The 21,734-nt window shown below is 42.5% G+C and overlaps 1 protein-coding gene across 1 annotated transcript in view; it reads left to right on the top strand.

Moving 5' to 3' along the window:
• The window catches only part of LOC137334460 (voltage-dependent L-type calcium channel subunit alpha-1C-like), a 435,374-nt gene that overhangs the window by 320,687 nt on the left and 92,953 nt on the right, over positions 1-21,734 (top strand). The window contains exons 28-29 of the mRNA XM_067999141.1: positions 7,221-7,304; positions 7,721-7,804. Coding sequence (XP_067855242.1) covers positions 7,221-7,304; positions 7,721-7,804 — 168 coding nt within the window. The remainder of the gene's footprint in view (positions 1-7,220; positions 7,305-7,720; positions 7,805-21,734) is intronic.

The raw sequence follows: 21,734 nt of genomic DNA, 5'->3' as shown, positions 1-21,734 counted from the left end.
ACTAATCTATGTCTCTGTTTACATTGCTGTCTTTGGTTTGTTTATGTTTAAGGGGGTACTGTCTTTATATAAAAGTGTTTGGCAAAATTTTTTGTTTGATAAACAGGAAGCATCATAATTTCAATCAAAACAGGTTGGAAATGGCAGTGTGACACTTACCTGTGTGAAACTACAACAAAGTTATTTTCCTTCCCTAGCAAAAGTACAGCATCCTTCCCCCCACCCCCACCCCCACCCACCCCCATTTTCTCCTCTTTTCTTTCCTCTCCTGAAGTCACTGAAGGTTCCTAAGATATGGATCTGAGGGTAGCCCTCCAACATCATGCCCAAGTGGCTTTCTTCACGTGTGAGCCAAGGCAATGAATGTTGGCAGCCTTTTCAACCATGGAGGGCATTACAAGTGAGCCCAATCCTATCCTCACCTGCTGTCCACACACATGGACCTTGCAGCCAGTGTTGCTGGATAGCGATCAAGAGCCGGAACTCTAGTTAATATTGCTCCTCTCTAGTCTGGAAGCAGTGAGGAGTGATTGTGGCACTCCAACTACTGGCTGAGGTCAAACGGTATCCCTTTAAATAATTATATTTCAGCAAAATGGAACCATAGTTAATGGGCCAAAAAAAAGATTCAGAGGTGGTTTTCCCAACTGGAATGGAAGTGTCATAATGAGACATCAGCACAGCCAGAGCAGGCTGGTGAAATGGTTATGAGCTGCAGATTGTTTTAAGTAAGCTGTAAATTGCACTGGTATTATTTCTCAGGCACAGTATACACAGAGCTAACCTGAATATGGTAGGGAGATAATGGATCTTTGGTCTCTTACTATAAAGAACAAGCACTAATTCTGTAACTTTGTATGGCTTGACCAAACACCCAAGCCACACTAACTGGATGAAACTCTGAACTTTTTATTGGCTGTAAATATCCAAATTAAAATGAGTTTGATGCAATCTAACCCTGTTTCTGGTGGATGTAAATTCATAGCACAAACTGTCCATTAATATTGACACTGGGTGCAAAGAGAGAAGTGTTGCATTACCAACTATTGACAACCCTCATCTTTTGATGAGTACAAAATTTTAACTCCGCCGCCAACAAAAGATTATCAGTTGAAAACTATTGCAGAGGAAAAACGAGACCGAATGACATTCACCTAAGCATCACTGTCAAGCATGTCCAACTGACAGAAAATGAAAATAAATAGGGCAGCTGAGAGCATTTTAAAGTATGCATGCCACATTTCTGTGAGGAAAAATTATTTTCTGACCATGCTGGAAGGCATCAATCTCCTTATTTCAGCAGAAGGGACATGCTGCTGCCCTACTGTCACCACCTGTGTTTTATAACATCAAATTATCTGTTGACCATCGAAATGTTGCTCCTGGGCAGCCTTCTTGCAGGAAACCAGGAGTTGTACAATTTTGACTCATTAAAGAGAAACAGTTCAGATGAAATGTGTGCATATGTTTAAAATACCTCAACAATGTCTGCAAATTGAGTACTCTTTAGCTCTCAAAGATCTTTTCTCTAAGAGCTAAATTTAATGTTTTTCTGTAATTTCCCTGTAATGCATATTTCTTTCTGTGAAAAATTTCCGACCATGCCCCAGCAATCGTCTGATAAATCCCTGGGAGACATTTAACATTTCTAAACTCATAGATATGTGTTAATTAAACGATTTGTTGATGGTAGTGAGCTTTGAGTGTTTGGAGTACTCAAGTACATGCCTCAGTTGTATAGATAAAGCATGAATCAGCAATGAACAATTTTGAACTCCAGGGGCACGATTTTAATATGCCGGCGGGATGGCAGTGGGGAAAATAAAACGTTACCATTCCCCACATGATCACGACTTAATTGATGGCCCTTACTGTGGTTTCTGGGTTTGCCGTCTCAAAACTGCACAGTGGGCAGACTGCGCACCTGCATGACCTGCTGTCCGCTGGAGTGCCTGTATTTTAAGGGCCATTGCATCAATGGCTTATGCTGGAGAAATGAGGAACCAGGCAGAATGGAGCAGGAGAGGGGCAAGCCAGCTCCAAGATTTAGTAACCCCTCACTTGAGGTGCTGCTGGTGGGGTGAGGAGGAGGAGGGAAATATTTTACCCGGCGGACAAGAGGAACCACCCTGCCTCTGCCACCAAGAAGGCCTGGCTTGAGGTGGCTGAGGAGGTGACCAGCACGTGCAACATCTCTCGCACTTGGGTGCAGTGCAGGAAGCGCTTCAATGACCTAAGTAGGTCAGCAAAAGTGAGTACACTTAATGGTTCTCCTGCATTCCGTGGTGCACATCACCCCCACCCCCCGCACCCCTCACATTTTGCACTGCCAAGACTACTCCAACACCTCACTCCTCACACCCACTTAAGGCTCATCCTCAACTTACCTTCACTTCCTGAGCACTGCCTCACCTCCCCATTTGTGAACCCACCACGACCACTCACCCCAATCCTGATCCAATGTGATGTCTCTGTCTGATACTCACCCTCTAATGCACCTGTTTCACGGTCAGCCTCACCCAAAGCAATGCATTCATCGGCTGACCACATCACCCTCACTCACTCATCAGCTGTACTTTCTCCGCTTGTAGGAGAATGGAGCGCAAAATACACGGGAGAGGGCGAAGACTGGAGGATGGCCCTCACAGAGGTGGAGGAGAAGGCCCTGCAGATCAGCCGCACCATCGAGTGCCTGTCCGTTGGGGATGCTGAGATTGGCACCCTGCAAACATCTGGTGACACAACTTTAATATTCATCACACACAACATGAATTGATGTTAATAATGATTGACATATTGAACACCTCAGTATGCTCATCGCAACATTACACATCTGTTATGATGTTTAATATTGCCTTCTGTTCTCTTCCATGCCCTTCAGCGACTGAAGTGACGGGGGAGGGCGATTCCCCAGGGCAGCTCCCGACCTCTGAGGGCGCACCATCACATCATAGTGAACCATCCACCAGCGCAAATACTCACACCTCAGTGGGTCCTAATAGTCAGTTAGTTGGGTTGGCACCTGGTGAGTCACCATACACAAGTGAGCACCAGCAGACACTGGTGGCAGGGCAGCTGTGGAGAGTCCGCGTCGGTGGGCGCACTCCTCTCCAGGCTCTGCTCAGCTGGATGCAGATGCTGAACCCTGGGGGCCATCCTTTAAAAGGAGAATGATCGAGGGACAGCAGCACATTTATGAGGTACTGGAACAGGTGCCACGCAGACTCTCCACAATAACGGCGAGGATGGAGGAGTCCAACTGGACTGGTGGCACAGGTACGTGCGGGAATGTCTGCGATGGAGGGAAGGCTAGCCTCCATTGAGCTTCAAGCACAGCTCACAAATGAGTCCATTCAGGCCCTGACAACGGCCATGCGGTCTCAGGGTGAACAACATTCTGACACCTTGACAGAAACTTTACAAGTGGGCTTCCAAGGCATCTCACATCTCCTCCAAACTGTTGTCCAGCAGGGTGGTAGGAGTGATGAGGGCCTGGTCCAGGAGGGATGATGGTGAAAGGGGACATGGAAGTGGGGACGACACTCAAAGCGCTCCCACGTTTCACCCGTTGCCCCCTCGCCCCCAACCAGTACCCACAATGCTGCCTCCTCTCCAGGTGGCCAAGTCTGTCCCTGCACTGGTGCAGGTGGAGCAGTCTTTGGCAGGGCCCTCACGGGCTCTAAAACCCAGAGGGTGTAGGTCAAAAGCATCTCAACGGTCAGAGCATGAACATGAGCAACTTGCCGCTACCTCTGCTACAGCCATAGGGGATGCTGCAAGTAGAAGTAGTAGGAAGCGAAAGGCTAAGGCTTGGTGATCACGAAGGGTATGCACAAGGGTGTCTGACAGACTCATGTTTTTCATTTGTATTTGGTTTTTGTTAAATTCACATTAAATGTTATCATTCTCACCACTACTGCCATGTCTTGCCCATTCTTGAGTGCCTTTTGTGATAGCGACCTTTCATGTACTTCATCATGAATGGCGACACTTGATGCCACCCAGTGGGTGCGCTTACAGTGGGCGTTTGTGTAGTTGAAGGACTGTTTTGTGTGGGGTGGGGGGGTTGCTCGTGTTGGTGATGCTCTTTCCAGGTGGTCTAAGGACGGGACTATCCTCACTTTGCAGATGTCCTTATGAGAATCGTTCAAATATTAGTGACTCCCTGGCCTCACGAGCAGCCAGGTGAGCCGCTGCTCTGCCAATGGGTTCCTCCTCGTCCTCATCCTCATCCTCGTCCTCGTCCTCAATGTTGTTGGCAGAAGTGGGTGCTGGATGAGGGAATGGGGCCTCATCAACCAGTAACCCTCTCTGTTGCGCCATGTTGTGCAGGACACAACAGACGATTATAATTCTACCCACTCTCGCTGGTGCGTATTGAAGTGCTCCCCCAGACCAATCCAGGCACCGAAATCGCATCTTCAGCAGTCCTACCGCATGTTCAATGACAGACCTGGTGGCGATGTGACTGTCGTTGTATCGACGCTGTTGCTCACTGATGGGGTTCCTCAGAGGTGTCATGAGCCACGTGTGCAGGGGGTACCCCTTGTCTCCGAGGAGCCAGCCGTTAAGGCTGTTTCGTGCATGGAAGAGGGCCGGGAAGATGGATTCCCTCAGAATGAAGGAATCGTGGCAGCTGCCAGGGAATCTGGCGCAAACGTGAAGAAATCTTTTCCGGTGGTCGCAAACAAGCTGAGCATTGATGGAGTGATACCCCTTTCTGTTGATGAACAGTCCTGGCTCATGTGGAGGTGCTCGGATTGCTATATGCGTGCGATCAATTGCACCCTATGGGAAGCCAGCCATAGAGTGGAAACCCACTGCCCTCTCCGTCTGACTGAGGTCACCCATGGGGAAGTTGATGTAGTGGGACGCCCTGCGAAACAAACCATCGGTGACCTGCCTTTTGCACTTGTAGGCAGACGAAAGAGAGACCCTGGCGATGTCACTGGTGGCGCCCTGGAAGGATCCGGAGGCAAAGAGGTTGAGGGCAATGGTCACTGTAACTGCCACGGGCAATGCGATGCCACCAGGCCCAGCCGGGAGCAGGTCTGCATGAAGGAGGCTGCAGATATCTTCGACCACCTGACGACTCACTCTCAGCCTTCGTAGGCATTGCTCCTCAGAGAGGTCCAGAAACTCATCCCCAGTCTGTAGACCCTCTGATGAGGGTAGTGCCTCCTGCAACATTGGTCCCTCTGTTGATCCCCTCTCTGCTCTTGTGCAGGTCCCTATGGTGCAGCACTGTGTTGTGGAGCTGTATGTGGCGGAAGTGCACGCTGTGCCTGGCGAGGATGGTGATGTTCCTCCTCCTCGGATGTACTGGTGAATGCAGCCATTGCGCCCCCCCATCCTGATGATGTCAGTTTGAGAGGGTCCAAAAAGTAGTTAAGTATGTGTAAACAGAACAATTCTGATTGTGAACCAAGAATTTTCAGTCTAAACACAAAGATCCCCCAGCCAAAAGTTTGTCTGAAAGAACTGAGTGCCCTGCTGCAATAACTCACCTTTTATCCCCATCTGTCAAACAGGGATTTAAATGGCCAAATGGCTGCCTGCTGCAACCTGCCTAGTTTCCCATGGCATGTTTCACACAACACGGGAAACACGTTGAGGCAGCGTTGAAATCGATCCCAGCATGAATAACAAGATTAATGACGAGTTCAGCAAGTTTAAGTACTTTAATTCCTGCTTTGAATATCGTGCTGGACTTCCGGGTTCCTGAACCGCGCGCGCACCCAGATGCATCTGGGTTGTGCACATTTTTGGCGGATTGGAGCCGGGATTCCTTCCCGCTCCGGAAATCCCCGATTTTGTTTGCCCCCCCCTCGCCCCCAACGCACCCGGACTTCAAAATTAAATTCGTGCCCCAGGTGTTTTGTTTTTCTGATCTAAGTTTGGTTGTCTAACTAAGAACATAGGTTTATTATAACCAGTTAAAAAAAATTGGCATACAATTCTAATGATTATTTTAATCTAACAATGTCAATTCCTGCAATGTTTTATAAAAAGATAAAAAATGTTCCTGCAAATTTTGAAAGAGGAAAATGTTTAAATTCTATTAAGTGACAAAGAAATATATTGTCATCCCCATCTCATCTCCCATTACCTTAAAGGTTTACAATGGTTAACAACATGATATGTTGACAAATCATCAAAAAGAAATTTACCAAACAACTTTATATGCTGGCAGTGCCCCTTTAAGGAGAGTATTGGTCTGTGTCTAAATTCCTGTCTCATTGACATTCTATAAATACTTCCCTCTCTGTCTGTGCTGTGCCTGAGAATGCTGGTTTTAACATTACCCACGCCCTGGTCCCCAAACTATTTATGTTTTAGCTTCACGATTAAGGTTAACAGCTTCTCAAATGACATGTGTGTGGTACTTCACTGGAACGGGATGGGACGGGAGTCATAAGCACAAAATGATACCTATGAAATTGACGTTCTCATGAGTTATTGATTCTAAAGGAGATGTAAGTTAACCTTGTTAAAACCTTAATATTCTACATTATCAACTGGTACCAAACAAAAAAAAGAGTGATCTTTTTAAAACTACAAAGCACACCTTATACTAATCTTTGTTTGTGAAGAATTTAATGTCTCCCTCTTGTCTTTTATTTTCAAACCAGGACACAAAAGACTAACCGTAAAAAGCCTACAACACAGTTTAATATACACCGGCAGTAGTTCTAAAAAAGCTACATTTTAACTGTTAAAACAAATCCTTCACTTAAGATGCATTGTTTTCAAGTAGTTTATGTGTTGCTACAAAATTTCTCCCGTAAGACTGCAGTCTAAGTATTGTGAGTTTTCAATCTCAGCAACAAACCTGCAGAGGCAAGGTGCTTCCATGTTGGGAGGAAAATCAGGATCACTACCTCCTAAAAGCAGGCTCAGTGCAGTATGGATATAGGTCTGGAACTAAATCGCCTGCCTCATGGTCATTGCTGGTATATAACCCAGAGAGACCAGAGGAGGAGAGAAAGTAGATTCTTTTCATCAGAGATTTTTTAAAAACCTTGAAATTGTATTTCCGATATAATATGAAAACTTGATTTGGACTAGCACACGTACTGCTAATGGTGTAAAACTCTGTTGTTGTGCTGACTTGAGGTTATCGAATGTGAGAATATTTACCACATAAAGTCTTGAGTCTAAGACCAACTTCTAACCTGCCTTTCACCCCCCCCCCCCCACTCCCCACCTGCCCCATGTAGGGTTACTTTAGTGATCCCTGGAATGTTTTTGACTTCCTCATCGTAATTGGCAGCATTATAGACGTCATTCTGAGTGAGATCAATGTGAGTATATATGACACCCTTCCAGATCGCTCCTGTGTATTTTTTCTTTATTTCTTAACCAGCTTCAGATATTTAACTTTCCTAGTTTCACTAGCCACAAGCACTCCAAAGGAACTGGTGAAACTTCAGAGTTAGGAAAGCAACGCACGTCAAATCGGGGCAGACACACAAAAATTGTGAATTTTGTTTTGTAACAAAGTGGCTTAACATAGCCTACTGGTACAGTCTGAAGTCCTGGATGTGTAGGTAACAAGGGGTTTGAGGGACAACTCTTCATAGATAAACTTGCCTATAAGAGTAAATACTGTGCACATGTAACCTCTTTCTCTTCTTATTTTCTCTTTTCTTCCCTTTTTCCTTTTTTTCTTTCCTTGTCTTTTTTTCTTTCCTTTTTCTTTCTCTGCTTTCACATGCAGCACTATTTTTGTGATGCATGGAATACATTTGACGCCTTAATTGTTGTTGGTAGCATTGTTGATATAGCTATCACAGAGGTGAACGTAAGTAACCATCTCGATGAACATGCCTGCTCGACTCCTGTTTGTTATTATTTATTTCAATTTTAATTTTATGTTTGTAATGTCATCCTTTTTCCTGCCCCCAAGCCTGGCATGACTTAAACTGTATAGCAGGTTTAAAGTGCAGCATTCTGCCTGCAGTGATTTCAGTTTTGAATTACTCTGACTTCTGGATTAGAAACTGTCTACAAAATAAAAGCCAAAACTTACCTAATGTGACATGTGAAGCAAATCCTTGAAGCAATAAGTTTATTTTTAATAAAAACTTTTTTTTGGCAAGACAGCTTCAAATAATGTAGTAGGAACCCACAGGTATACTTGTCAGTAGGATGGCACGTATAAAAAGGAAAATCTTAAAATGGACCATTTATAAGGAGGCACAAATTGTTGAATTTCTGATCTTACCTGTGTTTTTGTGGAAAGGAAGGGAGGAAATTTGGAGAGAGACTTTCGGGCAACTGTTGCATATTTCCGAGAGAGACCTTTGCCAGACAACAAAGTTGAAAATTACCCCAGTATTTATTAGACATTGGTTATAATTTTTTTAAGTTTTTAAAGTTAGTGATTAGGTTACAAAATGATCCAAGCTCAGAAAACTTGTCAGGTGACTTTTAAAAAAAACAACTGATCCATCTTTGGAACAATGCCTGCTGTTGGAATACTGATAAATGCCTTTGTGAGCCAAAACTGAGTTGTGTAGTATTACATAATCAGTAACCAATATTGCCCAGACTTAGGTCTCACTCATTTGGAGTGAGATTTTTTCATTTTGGTGAAATGTGACTTTCTTTTAGTGCCTCAGTCTTAAAAATAAACACAGATCCAGTTGTTTAAATAGGGTTGTGACCTTCCTTACTGTTTTTGATCATAAACCTCACTTTTAACATCTCCCAAATGTTGACAGTTCAGATTACAGTGGAACACTTTTATAATTAAATCTTATTTGATGAGGATTAACTAGAAATAAATAAGGAGCAGTTTGAGCCTAATTAGTATTGCTGGAACTTATGAAAGTTTTCATTATAAATTAAGTTTCATTATAACTGGAACTTCAGTGTATTTAAAATTTAAAATAAAAAAAACTGTGTCATAAGTTTGCGTGCACTTGAATATCTGCTATACAGTCTATAACTGAACTTTGCGTTACCTCTCTATCACTAAGCATGATTTGATTTTTTTTAATATGAGTAACTACAATGCACTTATTTGTCAAATGTCTTTGACTAAGGTATCTATGCTTCCAACTATGGTGTCTATGAAACCAGATTCCTGCAATCTGCATGGTGTGCAGCTGCTTCCAGCAGAAGTCCATTACTTCTTGAACAGGAGTGTATATACAATATTTTGGCACTGATTAAAATAGGATGTTGTACAGTTGATTGGACGGATTTCAGGCAGGTTAAATTTCTGAAGCAGCCTACCACAATGTTGGTCCATACCAGCAAGTTTTCACTACAACAAATGTTACATTTGGTGAAGCGCCCATGTCTGTTATCCAATCTGTTATTTTTGTTTAGAATTAAATATAATCAAAAACATAATTGGCAATAATTACAGATGCCTCAATTTGCAAACTTGGTATTGTGGTTTTAGCAGATGATAATGATGCTTTAATTCATACCATTGTGACACACTGGACTAATGCTAAATGATGTGCCATAATTTTTTATACAATTAGAAAGTGCAAATCTGAAATACAACACCATTCAAAAAGTGGCTAACCTTGTGTTACAAATTTTGGGTCTGCTCCAGATATTCTTTCAGGTTCAGCATCACCTGACTCTCCTGTAAGTTAATCTCACAGGTGTTAGAATCAAGAATTTAATTTTACTGCCCAATATCTAATTATCAAAGTCAATCCTGTACAGCAGATGTTTGGCCATTTTCATTTGCCAGGGTTCTTAGATTAAAGGAATAAGACATTTCCTCCAATCAATCGCATGATATAAATTCCAAATCTGCAGCAGTAGTACACAGATATGGATGCAATGTCTGCTGCCCAAGTCATCCTGTTCCAGATGTGGGTTAGCTGACATACCTCGGGGGGGAAATATATAATTCCCCATTAACAGGAAGCAATTTAAAATGATATTTTGAAAACTTCCCTTTATCTTAATGCCCTCAATTATTTTTTTTCTCCCTCTCCACCTCAAGATATAATTACCAGCTGCCGGCCTTGGCTAACAGTGCTTTGCAATGAGTTGCTTAGAGGATGTTCAAAGTGACTCTTCTTGACTCAATCTCCAATTTTTCTCCCTCCTTGTGGGGAGGTTCCTCACCTGTGTCCAGAATCAAGAACACAAACACATTTCCTATCTTTCTTTGGCCACGCAGGAACTAGCTGCCCATTGGTGATTAGTCGCCACAACAACAGATCGCCTAATGCCAATATGATATTTGATTATCTCTGATTTAAATGAATTACCTACCCTGGAATGTTACAATAATAGCTTGGCCAATAGCAACATTTGACCACAAAAATAGGTGCAGAAGTAACAAGACAGTATAGCTGATCCAGATCTAATTAAATTGTACTGTCTTCCACCCTGCCCCTTCGCTTGATGAATCCTGTCCTACACTGTAGGGCCAATTCCCCAGTGTTATGTTCAGGGAATGGCCTCTTGCTATCAGTCCACGAGGTCCATGGAATCAGGCAGGTTGGCCTCAGCACACTCGCTGCTGAAGTCCTGATTCCACAGGAGGCAAAGCTTTTGCATTTTTGGGTGCCACACTACTAGTAATCCAGATGCCTGGATTAATATCCCAAAGAATGTGAGTTCAAATCCCAACATGGCAGTTTGAGAATTTGAATTCAGTTGAAATCTGGAAATAAAAAGCTGGTATCAGTAAAAGTGACCATGAAGCTGTTGGATTGTTGTAAAAACACAACTGGCTCATGAACACTCTTTAGGGAAGAAAACCTGCCATCCTTATGGGGTCTGGCCCATATATGACTCCAGTCCCACACCAATGTGGTTGACTCTTAACTGCCTTCTGAAGTGGCCGAGCAAGCCATTCAGTTGTATCAACCCTGGGAGACTAGGGATGGACAATAAATGCTGACCTTGCCAGCAGCGCCAACATCCCAAGAATGATTTTTTTAAAAAGCAATGCATGGAGGAGACAGCATTGACAAGATTGGTCGCCCCTTGACATGCTTGCAGTATATTGGCTCTATTTGGAGAATTTCCTTCAGCCCCAAAAATTTACACTTTCTTCGGGCCACCTTGTCCAATTAAACTTTCAGGCTCTCTTCAGTGGAGGCAGTTTTGGGAGCTCCGCCTACCATACTTTTATAGTCACAATCAAAAGAGCTCTTGCATTCCTGATTTCCCCAGCCCCCAGGTGTGACAACAACCCCTGCACAAGGGAAAAATGGGAAGGGAGCATATTTAAATGACCCTATCCCATGGAATCTGTTAGAGTTGGGCTGCCACTCTACCGGTGCTGATGTGCCGAGGAGTGTAGACGTTTTTGATCTTGATTAAATTTAACCACAACATTTTCAATTCCCATCCCCTCAAATTGCAGCACATTGGCTCCTTTGAACAAATAATTGAACAAATCTCAAAAATCAGTTGCTGTTGGTTTTTCAGATAGCCAATGACTATGGTACATGATATTTTTCCTTTTATAGCTAAGCATTTGTCCCCCAAATCTGTCCTGGACAAACCACTACCCACCTAAGTTCCAATATTCCTCATTTTAAATGATCAATCTGTCCTGAAGATAATTCCGTACCTTCGGCCCCAAGGCTGTTACGATCGCAACCTCCCTAGGTTGCCACTGCCATCATGCTACTTACTTCCTTGCTACTGCTACATTCCCACCTAAAGTTGCTATCTTTAGTGAAGTGGTTGTCGATTATTTCCCTGACATGAGCATTTCCCTCTGTGATGCCACCGTGACTTTGCTGCATTAATTTGCAGATGTTTTTCATGATTCCACCACATCAGTATCACCATTATGTCATTTTCCCTGCACCATGGAAAATGCAATCAATATAAAAAAATTATTTGTGGTTGCTGATGATTTTTCAAGCATTCCATGTTGCAAATAAATAGAATGCACAGCATTCATCAACACTTACATAACCATTTTGATATTGTAAATCCCATTGCATAAAATTCACCACTTCTTCTGGGTTATAATACCTCCTTTACATGCAGTACACCACAATACTGGGAGATAATGCTGTTTAGTCCTTGCATTTATATAGTGCCTTATTACATCTGAATGTCCCCATCACAAGCTTCATTGCCTAGCCACCGACTCCACCCCTCTCCCTGGCCACTGTCTGAGTCTAAACTAGACCGTTCGCAACCTTGGAGTCCTATTTAACCCTAAAATGAGCTTCCGACTCCATATCCGTAACATCGCTCGTCTTTTCCCCTGCCTCAGCTCATATGCTGCTGAAACCTTCATCCATGCCTTTGTTACCTCCAGACTTGACTATTCCAATGCTGTCCTGGCCGGCTTCCCATCTTCCACCCTCCATAAATTCAAGCTCATCCAAAACTCTGCTGCTTGAATCCTAACTCATACCAAGTCCCATTCACCCATCATCCTTGGCCTCGTTGACCTACATTGGCTCCTGGTCCGGCAATGCCTCAATTTTAAAATTCTCATCCTTGTTTTCAATTCCCTCCCTATCTCTGTAACCTCCTCCAGCCCTACAACCCTCCGAGATTTCTGCGCTCCTCCAATTCTTGCCTCTTGCGCAACCCCGATTTTAATCGCTGCACCATTGGCAGCCGTGCCTTTGGCTGCCCAGGCCCAAAGCTCTGGAATTCCCTCTCTAAACCTCTCCGCCTCTCTACCTCTCTCTCCTCTTTTAAGATATTCCTTAAAACCTATCTCTTTGACCAAGCTTTTGGTCACCTGTCCTAATATGGCTTGGTGTCATATTTTGTTTGATAACGCTCCTGTGAAGCGCTTTGGGACGCTTTACTACGTTAAGGCGCTATAGAAATGCAAGTTGTTGTTGTTGCCTGAATGCACTTGACATAATGAATTATTTTTGAAGTGCAGTGACTATTCGTGTTTAGGCAAGCAGGTAGTCATACTTCAGTAGCAACATGCCACAAACAACAATGATAATTGATAAATAATAATTAATCTGTGTTTTTGGTGGACTGGATGAGAGAGTAGTGTTAGCCAGGACACCAGAAGAGCCTCAATATTCATTTTCACATAGGTAAATAATACCTTATAGTTCATTTCCAGACAGTAATGTGGTTCAGGGCTCAGATAATAATAAACATGGTTTATGTCACCATCTGAACACCTCGAGACTTCAAACAGAAACCTCTCTGCGTGTTAGTTTGTATCTTTTACATATTGCCTATAACATATCAACTGTTACATCCTAGGATTTAATTTCCTCATGTAGCATACTAATTGTTGCTTTTGCATAAATTCCTTTGTGCACTATTTTAACACAATGGTAACTTGGTTATTTAAATGGGTTAACAATTGGGTAAAATAGCACAAAAAGGAATTTTGAGCAAACATAATAACTAATGCACTCCCAAAAGAGGTTATACCCCCCCCCCCACACACCCCCCTCAACTCATTTACACAATTTTATTAAATACTACAATAGTCTTAAATGGACTTCTGCTTTTAGCTGCCACATTGTGCATGCAGTCAAAAATGGTTTTGTCACATGTAAGTTATACTTGGATGTTTTTCCAGGAAGGGATTGAAATGAGTTAAGGGTCTAACAAAATATCTTGATTTAAACACGTGGCTCTCTTTGGTTAAAACAATTTACATGTTTACTGACTGCATTTGGGTAATTCATGTGCCTGCTCTACAGTTGCGCATAATCAGTATTAAGAAACAGACAATTTTTTTAAAAACTATAATCGACTTTAAAGTGTGAACTGGAACCCTGGTGTTGGCATGTTTATTTTGTTATGAATGGCTCATTCTACCAAATAAATGGTTGTTATGTAACTTCAAATATTTCAATGTGACTGCTTTCAAGTCAAGCCACTCAGTGTTAAATCAGGCTTCATCTGTCTAGATGAGTAAATAAGTTGTCCTTGCTTTTAGCATGATTTTAAATCCTACAGGAAATGTTTGCTCTGTCTGTCTTTGACTTGGCATGAATTACAGGATACAGGATGCATTATCTCACAGTTATGAATGTGGACCCAATATCTGCTGTTATACAACTTCATTCACAATGGACAGTCCTTGCAGGGAATAGAAAACAATTCACATTTACAAATTTGCATTCATTTGCCAGATTAAAAGCATCTACATATGAACTAGTATGAACTTCTTTATTTTTTTCAGCCAGGGATAGGGGGCAAAATATAGTGGTTAATGGGAGGGGATAATGAGGAGTGGAAACAGGATAGAGCAATAAAGGCCTGGATCACAAACTTTACAAACCAAGTTCTTGCCTGACATTCAACTCTGGGCTTTTACCCCAAAATTAGGAAATTTTCCAGTCTTGGTTAACTGATTTTCTGAGGTCCAAAACTAGCCCGCTGCAGTGAAGCACCCATTTGTTACCCACACCTCGCTGATAAAACTCAAATGAGGTCCAAGCCTGAAAAAGTTTCCGGTCTCTCAACTCTGGCCTCGGGTGGGCACTATGGGCGCACTACCAATATCGTGTACACTTTGGGCCTGAACCAAAAATTATTTCCCCTCTCCGATTTTATCTCTTTAGAAAAAATCCGCTGTTAAAATAACTGTTTTCGTGATTCAGTGAAATCACTTTTTAACAGTCCCATCTCTTTTGTCAAAGTGTTTGCTGATGCTGATTCCTGTAACATCTTTACAGGAGCTGTGCTCCCAAAATTATTATGTATCATTATTTTTAAGTATCAAAATCCAAGATTTTAAAAAGTAATTAGAAGTGTGTAAATGTTGTAGAGAGATGTTTTTTTGTTTTATTTATTTCAAATCATAAGGTCAATTTTAATGGTAATGCATTTCTCTTCCAAATTATGGGCTACTATTCCCAAGCGAGATTATTTTCTGTTTACAGTTCTTTTCCATTCTGGTACAAGGTATTTTTTAACTATTTACTTCACTCTTATCATAACAGCATCTATTCAATGTGACATTGTGTCCACATTCTGAAACTGACTATAGTGTGGAGTTTGACCTCGTTCTCACAATATTCTTTGCTGGTTTTGTTAGTGCTGATTAATTCATTGCCATTGACTGTGGTTCTAAATGTTTTATACAAAATGTAATCAATTCACTAAAAAAGATTTTCTGTGGATATTTGTCAACAATTCATTTTAGAGAAAAAGAATTTCACTTAACAGTATTTTGTTCATGCATTATTATTATTTTCCTGCGGACTTGTGATTTCATTTATTTATATGCAATATGAAAAATACATTTCAAATTATGCCAACTGTGTTCAGGTCCAATCTAACCACAGATGTAAAAGTATCCTGTTTTCACAAGAAAAATAATCTTACAGATGGGGGTTTCTCTTAATCAGGGATTGAAATTTGTTTATAGGAGAGAAGAGACAAGCTGTTTCTTTTTAGAAAACATTTAGTTGCCCAATCTTTCCATTGCAGAGATCTTTATCATGATGGGAAATGTTCAAGATTTCCCATCATGATAAAGATCCAATATTTGAAACAATGAGGTCCCTCTATAATTGATGGGTAAAACATAAAACTAAGAAAAAGACATCAGCACACCCAGCTCACCAGATCATTCAAGTCCTGTTTCAGAACCTTGATCTAATCATTTTTTGTCTATTTCTTCCTCAAAACCGTGTCCTCTAGTCCTTTCTGAATCATGAATCTAATTTCTTTTTGCATTCTTAAACCAAATCACTGTTTACTTCTCTGGGTGGGAATGGGCAAGATTTCCCATTTATTGGGCTCAATTTTCAAAGTAAAAAACGGGCGGGGGGAGCATTGAAAATCGCCACCATTTCAGACCCACCCCCAACCCGCCTCCAACCCGCACATTTCCAGTTTTCACCAGGGCGGGAAGAGGAGTGGGAAAACAACCCGCTCCCAGGAGGCGGGTTGGGCCTTAAAACCTTTCAAGGAGGCTTCAGACTACCCAATTTTAACCCTGGGGGGCCAGGAATCCCTGCCTTCTGTTTTGCGCCTCGTGAAAGGAGGCAAGAAGGCCTGAGACTAACAGGTAGGTGCCTAGAAAGGCACAGCTTGTGGGCCCAGAGGAGCAGGAGTGCTTCCCCCAGGCCCAACAAGCCTACCTGCAGCAACCCCCCAATGATCGTAGACACCCGACCCCGATCCTCCCCCCCCCACTCCGATCCTCCGACCCCGATCCTCCCCCTCAACGATCATGGACCCCCGCGATGACCCCTGATCCCAACAACCCCCCGTGACTGACCCCTGATCCCATCCCCCATTAGTCACGACCCCGTGTCAACCTATGCCCCCCTGTGCCCCCTCCCATCCATACAAACAAAGACTTACCTGCAGTCTTACCTGAACATGACCTCTCCCTGGCTGGTCTCCCGTCCGACCGAGACCAGCATGTCAATCAGGCCGGTCAGCCGGACGGGAAACCAACAAAAAAAAATAAAAGATGTCCTTACGTCAAAATCGTAAGGATGTCCGGGAAATAATGGGTTTCCCGACCTCAATTTGACTCCCCCGCCCCCTTCCCGGCTCGGTTTTAAAATTGAGCCCATTTACTACGAATAGGCAATAAATTTATTCCCTAAATCTATAATTCCTCAAATTAAATTTAACATATGGCTTCTTTACCATGGACTTTTTGACCATAAATAGAAGAAACAGATATAAAAAGATTAGCTGCATTAGAGCTTTATGCCAAGCAGCGGATACAACCATCAGGTTGATGTTTTTCCTCCCACCAGATTATAATCTTTCATTGAGACTGCCATTTCAAATAATGCAACATGAAGTGGCCAATATCAAGTGCGTTTTAGGAAGCAGGGCCATCCTTTTATTATGGCCAGGAGTCTGATAATCAAAATATGATATATACTGGCCAAAAAATCAACTGAAAATTGTTTCCATCCATTAACAACCTCATTAACTAAGTTCAAGGTAAATACTATAATGAACATAGATTATAGACCAGAAATTACTGTTTGTGATATTAGCAGTCAAATATTCAATGCCTTCATATGGTATTTCTCTGTCCACTACATTAACAGAGGTATTCATTTGTTTAAAATCACTCTCCAGAGAGACAGTGAAGTGGGCATCTCTGGGCTGGTGCTTGCGCGGGTAAATATGTATGACAGAGTTGGTGATAAAATGGTGGGAGTTATGAATCTGGACATGTCCGGCAAGTCATTGGAGTGGCAGGCTCTTCCCCTAAGGTGTCTCCAATGATGTGAAACACAGAAGAGCTTGTTTAGTTGTGCACACAGTAATATTTGCCCTTTAAGAAATAGTTGCAGAGTGTAAGGGCATTGTAATACTTTGAGAAAGTGCATGCTGCGTATGATGAGCCTTGACCAACCTTACCAACCTTATGTTGCCATCTTGTTTCCAACCTTTCCAATTACATAGGTATGAGGGGCGAGTTGGCTAAGGTAGATTGGGAAATGAGATTAAAAGATATGATGGTAGATAAGCAATGGCGACCATTTAAAGAAATAATTCATAATTTTCAATGAATATACATTCTCTTGAGGAATAAAAACTCCATGGGAAAAATGATCCAACCATGGCTAACTAGAGAAGTTAAGGATAGTATTAGGTTAAAAGAAGAGGCTTACAATGTTGCCAAAAAGAGTAGTAAGCCTGTGGATTGTGAGGGTTTTAGAAATCAGCAAAGGACGACCAAGAAATTGATAAAGAGGGAGAAAATTGAATATGAGAGTAAACTAGCAAGAAATATAAAAACAGATTGTAAGAGCTTCTACAAGCATGTAAAAAGGAAGAGATTAGCGAAAGTAAACGTGGATCCCTTAGAGGCAGAGACAGGAGAAATTATAATGGGGAATAAGGAAACGGCAAAGATGTTAAACAAATATTTTGTATCTGTCGTCACAGTAGAAGACACAAAAAAATACCGGAAATAGTGGGGATTTTAAAAGGGAAAAACGGGTGGGTTGGGGATGGGGGGATCATTGAAAATTGCAGCAATTTCAGACCTGCCCCCAACCCGCCTCCAATCCACCCATTTCCAGTTTTCACCGGGGCAGGATGAGGGGCGGGCGACCAACCCGCTCTCAGGAGGTGAGTTGGTTGCTAAAACCTTTCAAAGAGGCTGTGGGCCTCCATTTTTTCAGGTTTTGCAATTTCAGCCTCTGGGGGCCGGGATTCCCAGGCCTTCTCCTTCATGCCACGTGAGAGTAGGCAAGAAGGCCCGAAACGGCAGGTAAGTACCTTTATAGCACAGCTTGTGGACCTGGAGGAGCAGGAGTGCTTCCCCCAGGCCCAACAAGCCTACCTGCAGCGACCCCCCCAAATGATCGCTGACACTCATCCAACGATCGCTGACACCCTCCCCAACGATCGCGAACGCCCCCCCAACAATCATGGACCCCCGCGATGACCCCCGATCCCGACCCCCCCGCCCTCATTGACTGACACCCGATCCCCCCTCCGATGACTGACCCCCGATGACTGACCTCTGATGACTGCCCCCCCCCATGACTGACTTCCCCCCGGTGCCCCCCATGCCCACCCATGCCCCCATGCTCCCCCCCCCCATCCATACAATCTAAGACCTGAACGCTTACCTGAAGGTGTCTTCTTCCTTGCTCTGCTCCCGTCCGACTGAGAGCAGCCTGTCAATCAGGCCAGCCTGTCGGCCGGGAAACCGACAAAAAAAAGACATCCTTACGTCAAAACCGTAAGGAAGTCTGGGAAACCCGTACTTCCGGGTAGTGGATAGTTGATTGGTTTTGATCATCCAGAATTCCCTAGATTCTAGAACGGTCCCCATAGATTGGAAGATAGCAAATGTAACCCCGCTATTCAAGAAAGGAGGAAGAGAGAAAACAGAGAATTATAAGCCAGTTAGCCTGACATCAGTAGTAGGGAAAATGCTAGAATCTATTACTAAAGACGTGGTAACAGGGCACTTAGAAAATCATGATACGATTAGGCAGAGTCAACACGTTTTTATGAAAGGAAAATCATGTTTGTCAAACCTATTAGAATTTTTTTGAGGATTTAACTAGCAGGGAAGATAAGGGGGAACCAGTGGATGTAGTATATTTGGATTTTCAAAAGGCATTCGATAAGGTGCCACACAAGAGGTTGTTACACAAGATTAGGGCTCATGGAATTGGGGGTAATATATTAGCATGGATTGAGGATTGGTTAACGGATAAAAAACAGAGAGTAGGAATAAACGGGTCATTTTCAGGTTGGCAGGTTGTAACTAGTGGGGTGCCACAAGGATCAGTGCTTGGGCCTCAGCTATTTACAATCTGTATCAATGACTTAGATGAGGGGACCGAGTGTAACGTGTCCAAGTTTGCTGATGATACAAAGCTAAGTTGGAAAGTAAGCTGTGAGGAGGACGCAAAGAGGCTGCAAAGGGATATAGGTAAGTTAAGTGAGTAGTGGAGAAGGTGGCAGATGGACTTTAATGTGGGGAAATGTGAAATTATCCACTTTGGTAGGAAGAATAGAAAAGCAGAATATTTTTTAAAATATGAGAGACTAAGAAATGTTGTTAGTCAGAGGGATTTGGGTGTCTTTGTACACGAATCACGGAACGTTAACATGCAGGTACAGCAAGTAATTAGGAAGGCAAATAGTATGTTAGCCTTTATTGCAAGGGGGTTGGAGTATAAGAGCAAGGAGGTCTTGCTACAATTATATAGGGCTTTGGTGAGACCACACCTGGAGTACTGTGTACAGTTGTGGTCTCCTTATCTAAGGAAGGATATATTTGCCTTAGATGGGGTGCAACGAAGGTTCACCAGACTGATTCCTGGGATGAGAGTGTTGTCCTATGAGGAGAGATTGAGCAGAATGGGCCTATACTCTCTGGAGTTTAGAAGTATGAGAGGTGATCTCATTGAAATGTATAAAATTCTTAGAGGGCTTGTCAGGGTAGATGCTGAGCGGCTGTTTCCCTTAGTTGGAGAGTCTAGAATTAGGAGGTCATAGTTTCGAGATAAGGAGTCAGACATTTAGGACCGAGATGAGGAAAAATGTCCTCAGAGGGTTATGAATCTTTGGAATTCTCTACCTCAGAAGGCTGTGGATGCTCAGTCATTGAGTATACTCAAAACTGTGATCGATGGATATTTGGACACGAAGGGAATCAAGGGATATGGGGATAGGGCAGGAAAGTGGAGTTGAGGTAGAAGATCAGCCATGATCTTATTGAATGGCGGAGCAGGCTCGAGAGGCCTACTCCTGCTCCTATTTCTTTTGTTCTTATGTTCTTATGCCTGTCTGCCTACATATGAAGTCGAGGGCCTCCTCTTCCTGTCACTGAGTTTTCAATGATGTTGTTCATGCAATATTTAAGAGTGAGAAGACAATGTTAAAGGCGTTTGAGTAGCATGGACACTTGCCCTATATGAGAGCATCCCTTGATAATGAGAGGAGCAAGTGCATTGTTCCTTTAAATGAAGTGTCCTTGAAGAAAAGCAGAAGCCCTTGTAGCAAGCTATGAGTTGTCTCTTTAGTCTTGAAAGAAGATGAGGGAAACTTTAGAAATACTATGAAAAAAGGTAAATGTGGAACTTTATTACAAGGTAAAACAAGACAATAGGACAAGGGGGCATGAATTCAAACTGGCAAATGGCAAATTTAGGACTGATGTCAGAAAGAATTTCTTCATATGAAGAGTAATAGGAACTTTGAATAGATATTCAGGAACAATAATGGAGGCAAAAACCTTTGGGTCATTCGAGAGCATTTGAATGGCATGATGCAGGGACTATAGTTTTTTTCTTTTTTGGATGTATGAGCCAAGATAGGTCAAATGGCTTTCCTCGTCTATATTCATCTTGTGAAATTTGAGGCAGTCATGATTTTTTTTTTGTCCCATGAGCATGTTCTCACTAATGCACCATTTGTATATAATGTGCATCTCCCCTGGCGGAGCTCGTGGGTAGTCTCAGGTCTGGAGCACAGTTGTGAAGTTTAGCTACTAACATGGCCTGCTCCTTTAAGACAAATGCTTAAGTATACCCTTTAAGGAATTCAGGTAATCATAGTTGCTTATAAATTCCACAGGTCGATTAAAGGTCAATAAATTGCTTGTGAATTTTAGGCTTCTAACTGAAATCACAAAACAATTTGTGCAATCAAATAGATAGTAACAATATAGCATCTATATACAGTTATAATATAGAATTATAAATTATCACAGCATTCCTCTGCCTCCATAGCTCCACCCCATGTACAGTTAATATTTTTTTATTTGAATAACTTACCATAAATGTTCATCCAGTATTTTCTTATGAGATAAACATAATTTGTTATACATTTTCATTCATCCATCCCCAGTCATAATGACATATCCTTAGAATGCAAAAGACATAACATAACCCTATCACTGCTGCTCCATATAAAGTAGCCCACCACAAACCCTTGCTGGGAAGTAGATTTGTCGCGAGTGTATCTGTGTCTGTATCATTACTGTTGGTTTGCTAGTTTAACCTTGTTCCCATGACCTTCCTCTTACTCTCGGTCAGTTTGCTTTGGATGGCTCTTTTAGTCTGGCTCCATGGTGTTCCAATAGCATTAATAAAGGAAGTGGCATCACTGTCATTTTCTTTTTTTCTTAGCCAACATAAGCTGTGAACCAGATGTCACTGAACAAAAATAATCTTCCTTCCTTCCTACCCTCAAACAATAAAAACAATCTTCTGGCTGGAAAATATACAGTGGGTAGCAGTGGTGTAAAGATATCACAAGAGCTTGACAAAAATGGATCTACCTGTTGGGCAAAAATTAGGCCTGAATTAGCTCTGAAATTGCAAGGGGTTTAC

Source organism: Heptranchias perlo, chromosome 18, assembly GCF_035084215.1.
Source record: "Heptranchias perlo isolate sHepPer1 chromosome 18, sHepPer1.hap1, whole genome shotgun sequence".
Lineage (NCBI taxonomy): Eukaryota > Metazoa > Chordata > Chondrichthyes > Hexanchiformes > Hexanchidae > Heptranchias > Heptranchias perlo.
Note: the sequence above shows the minus strand (reverse complement) of the source record. Positions and strands in the feature narration are given on the sequence as shown.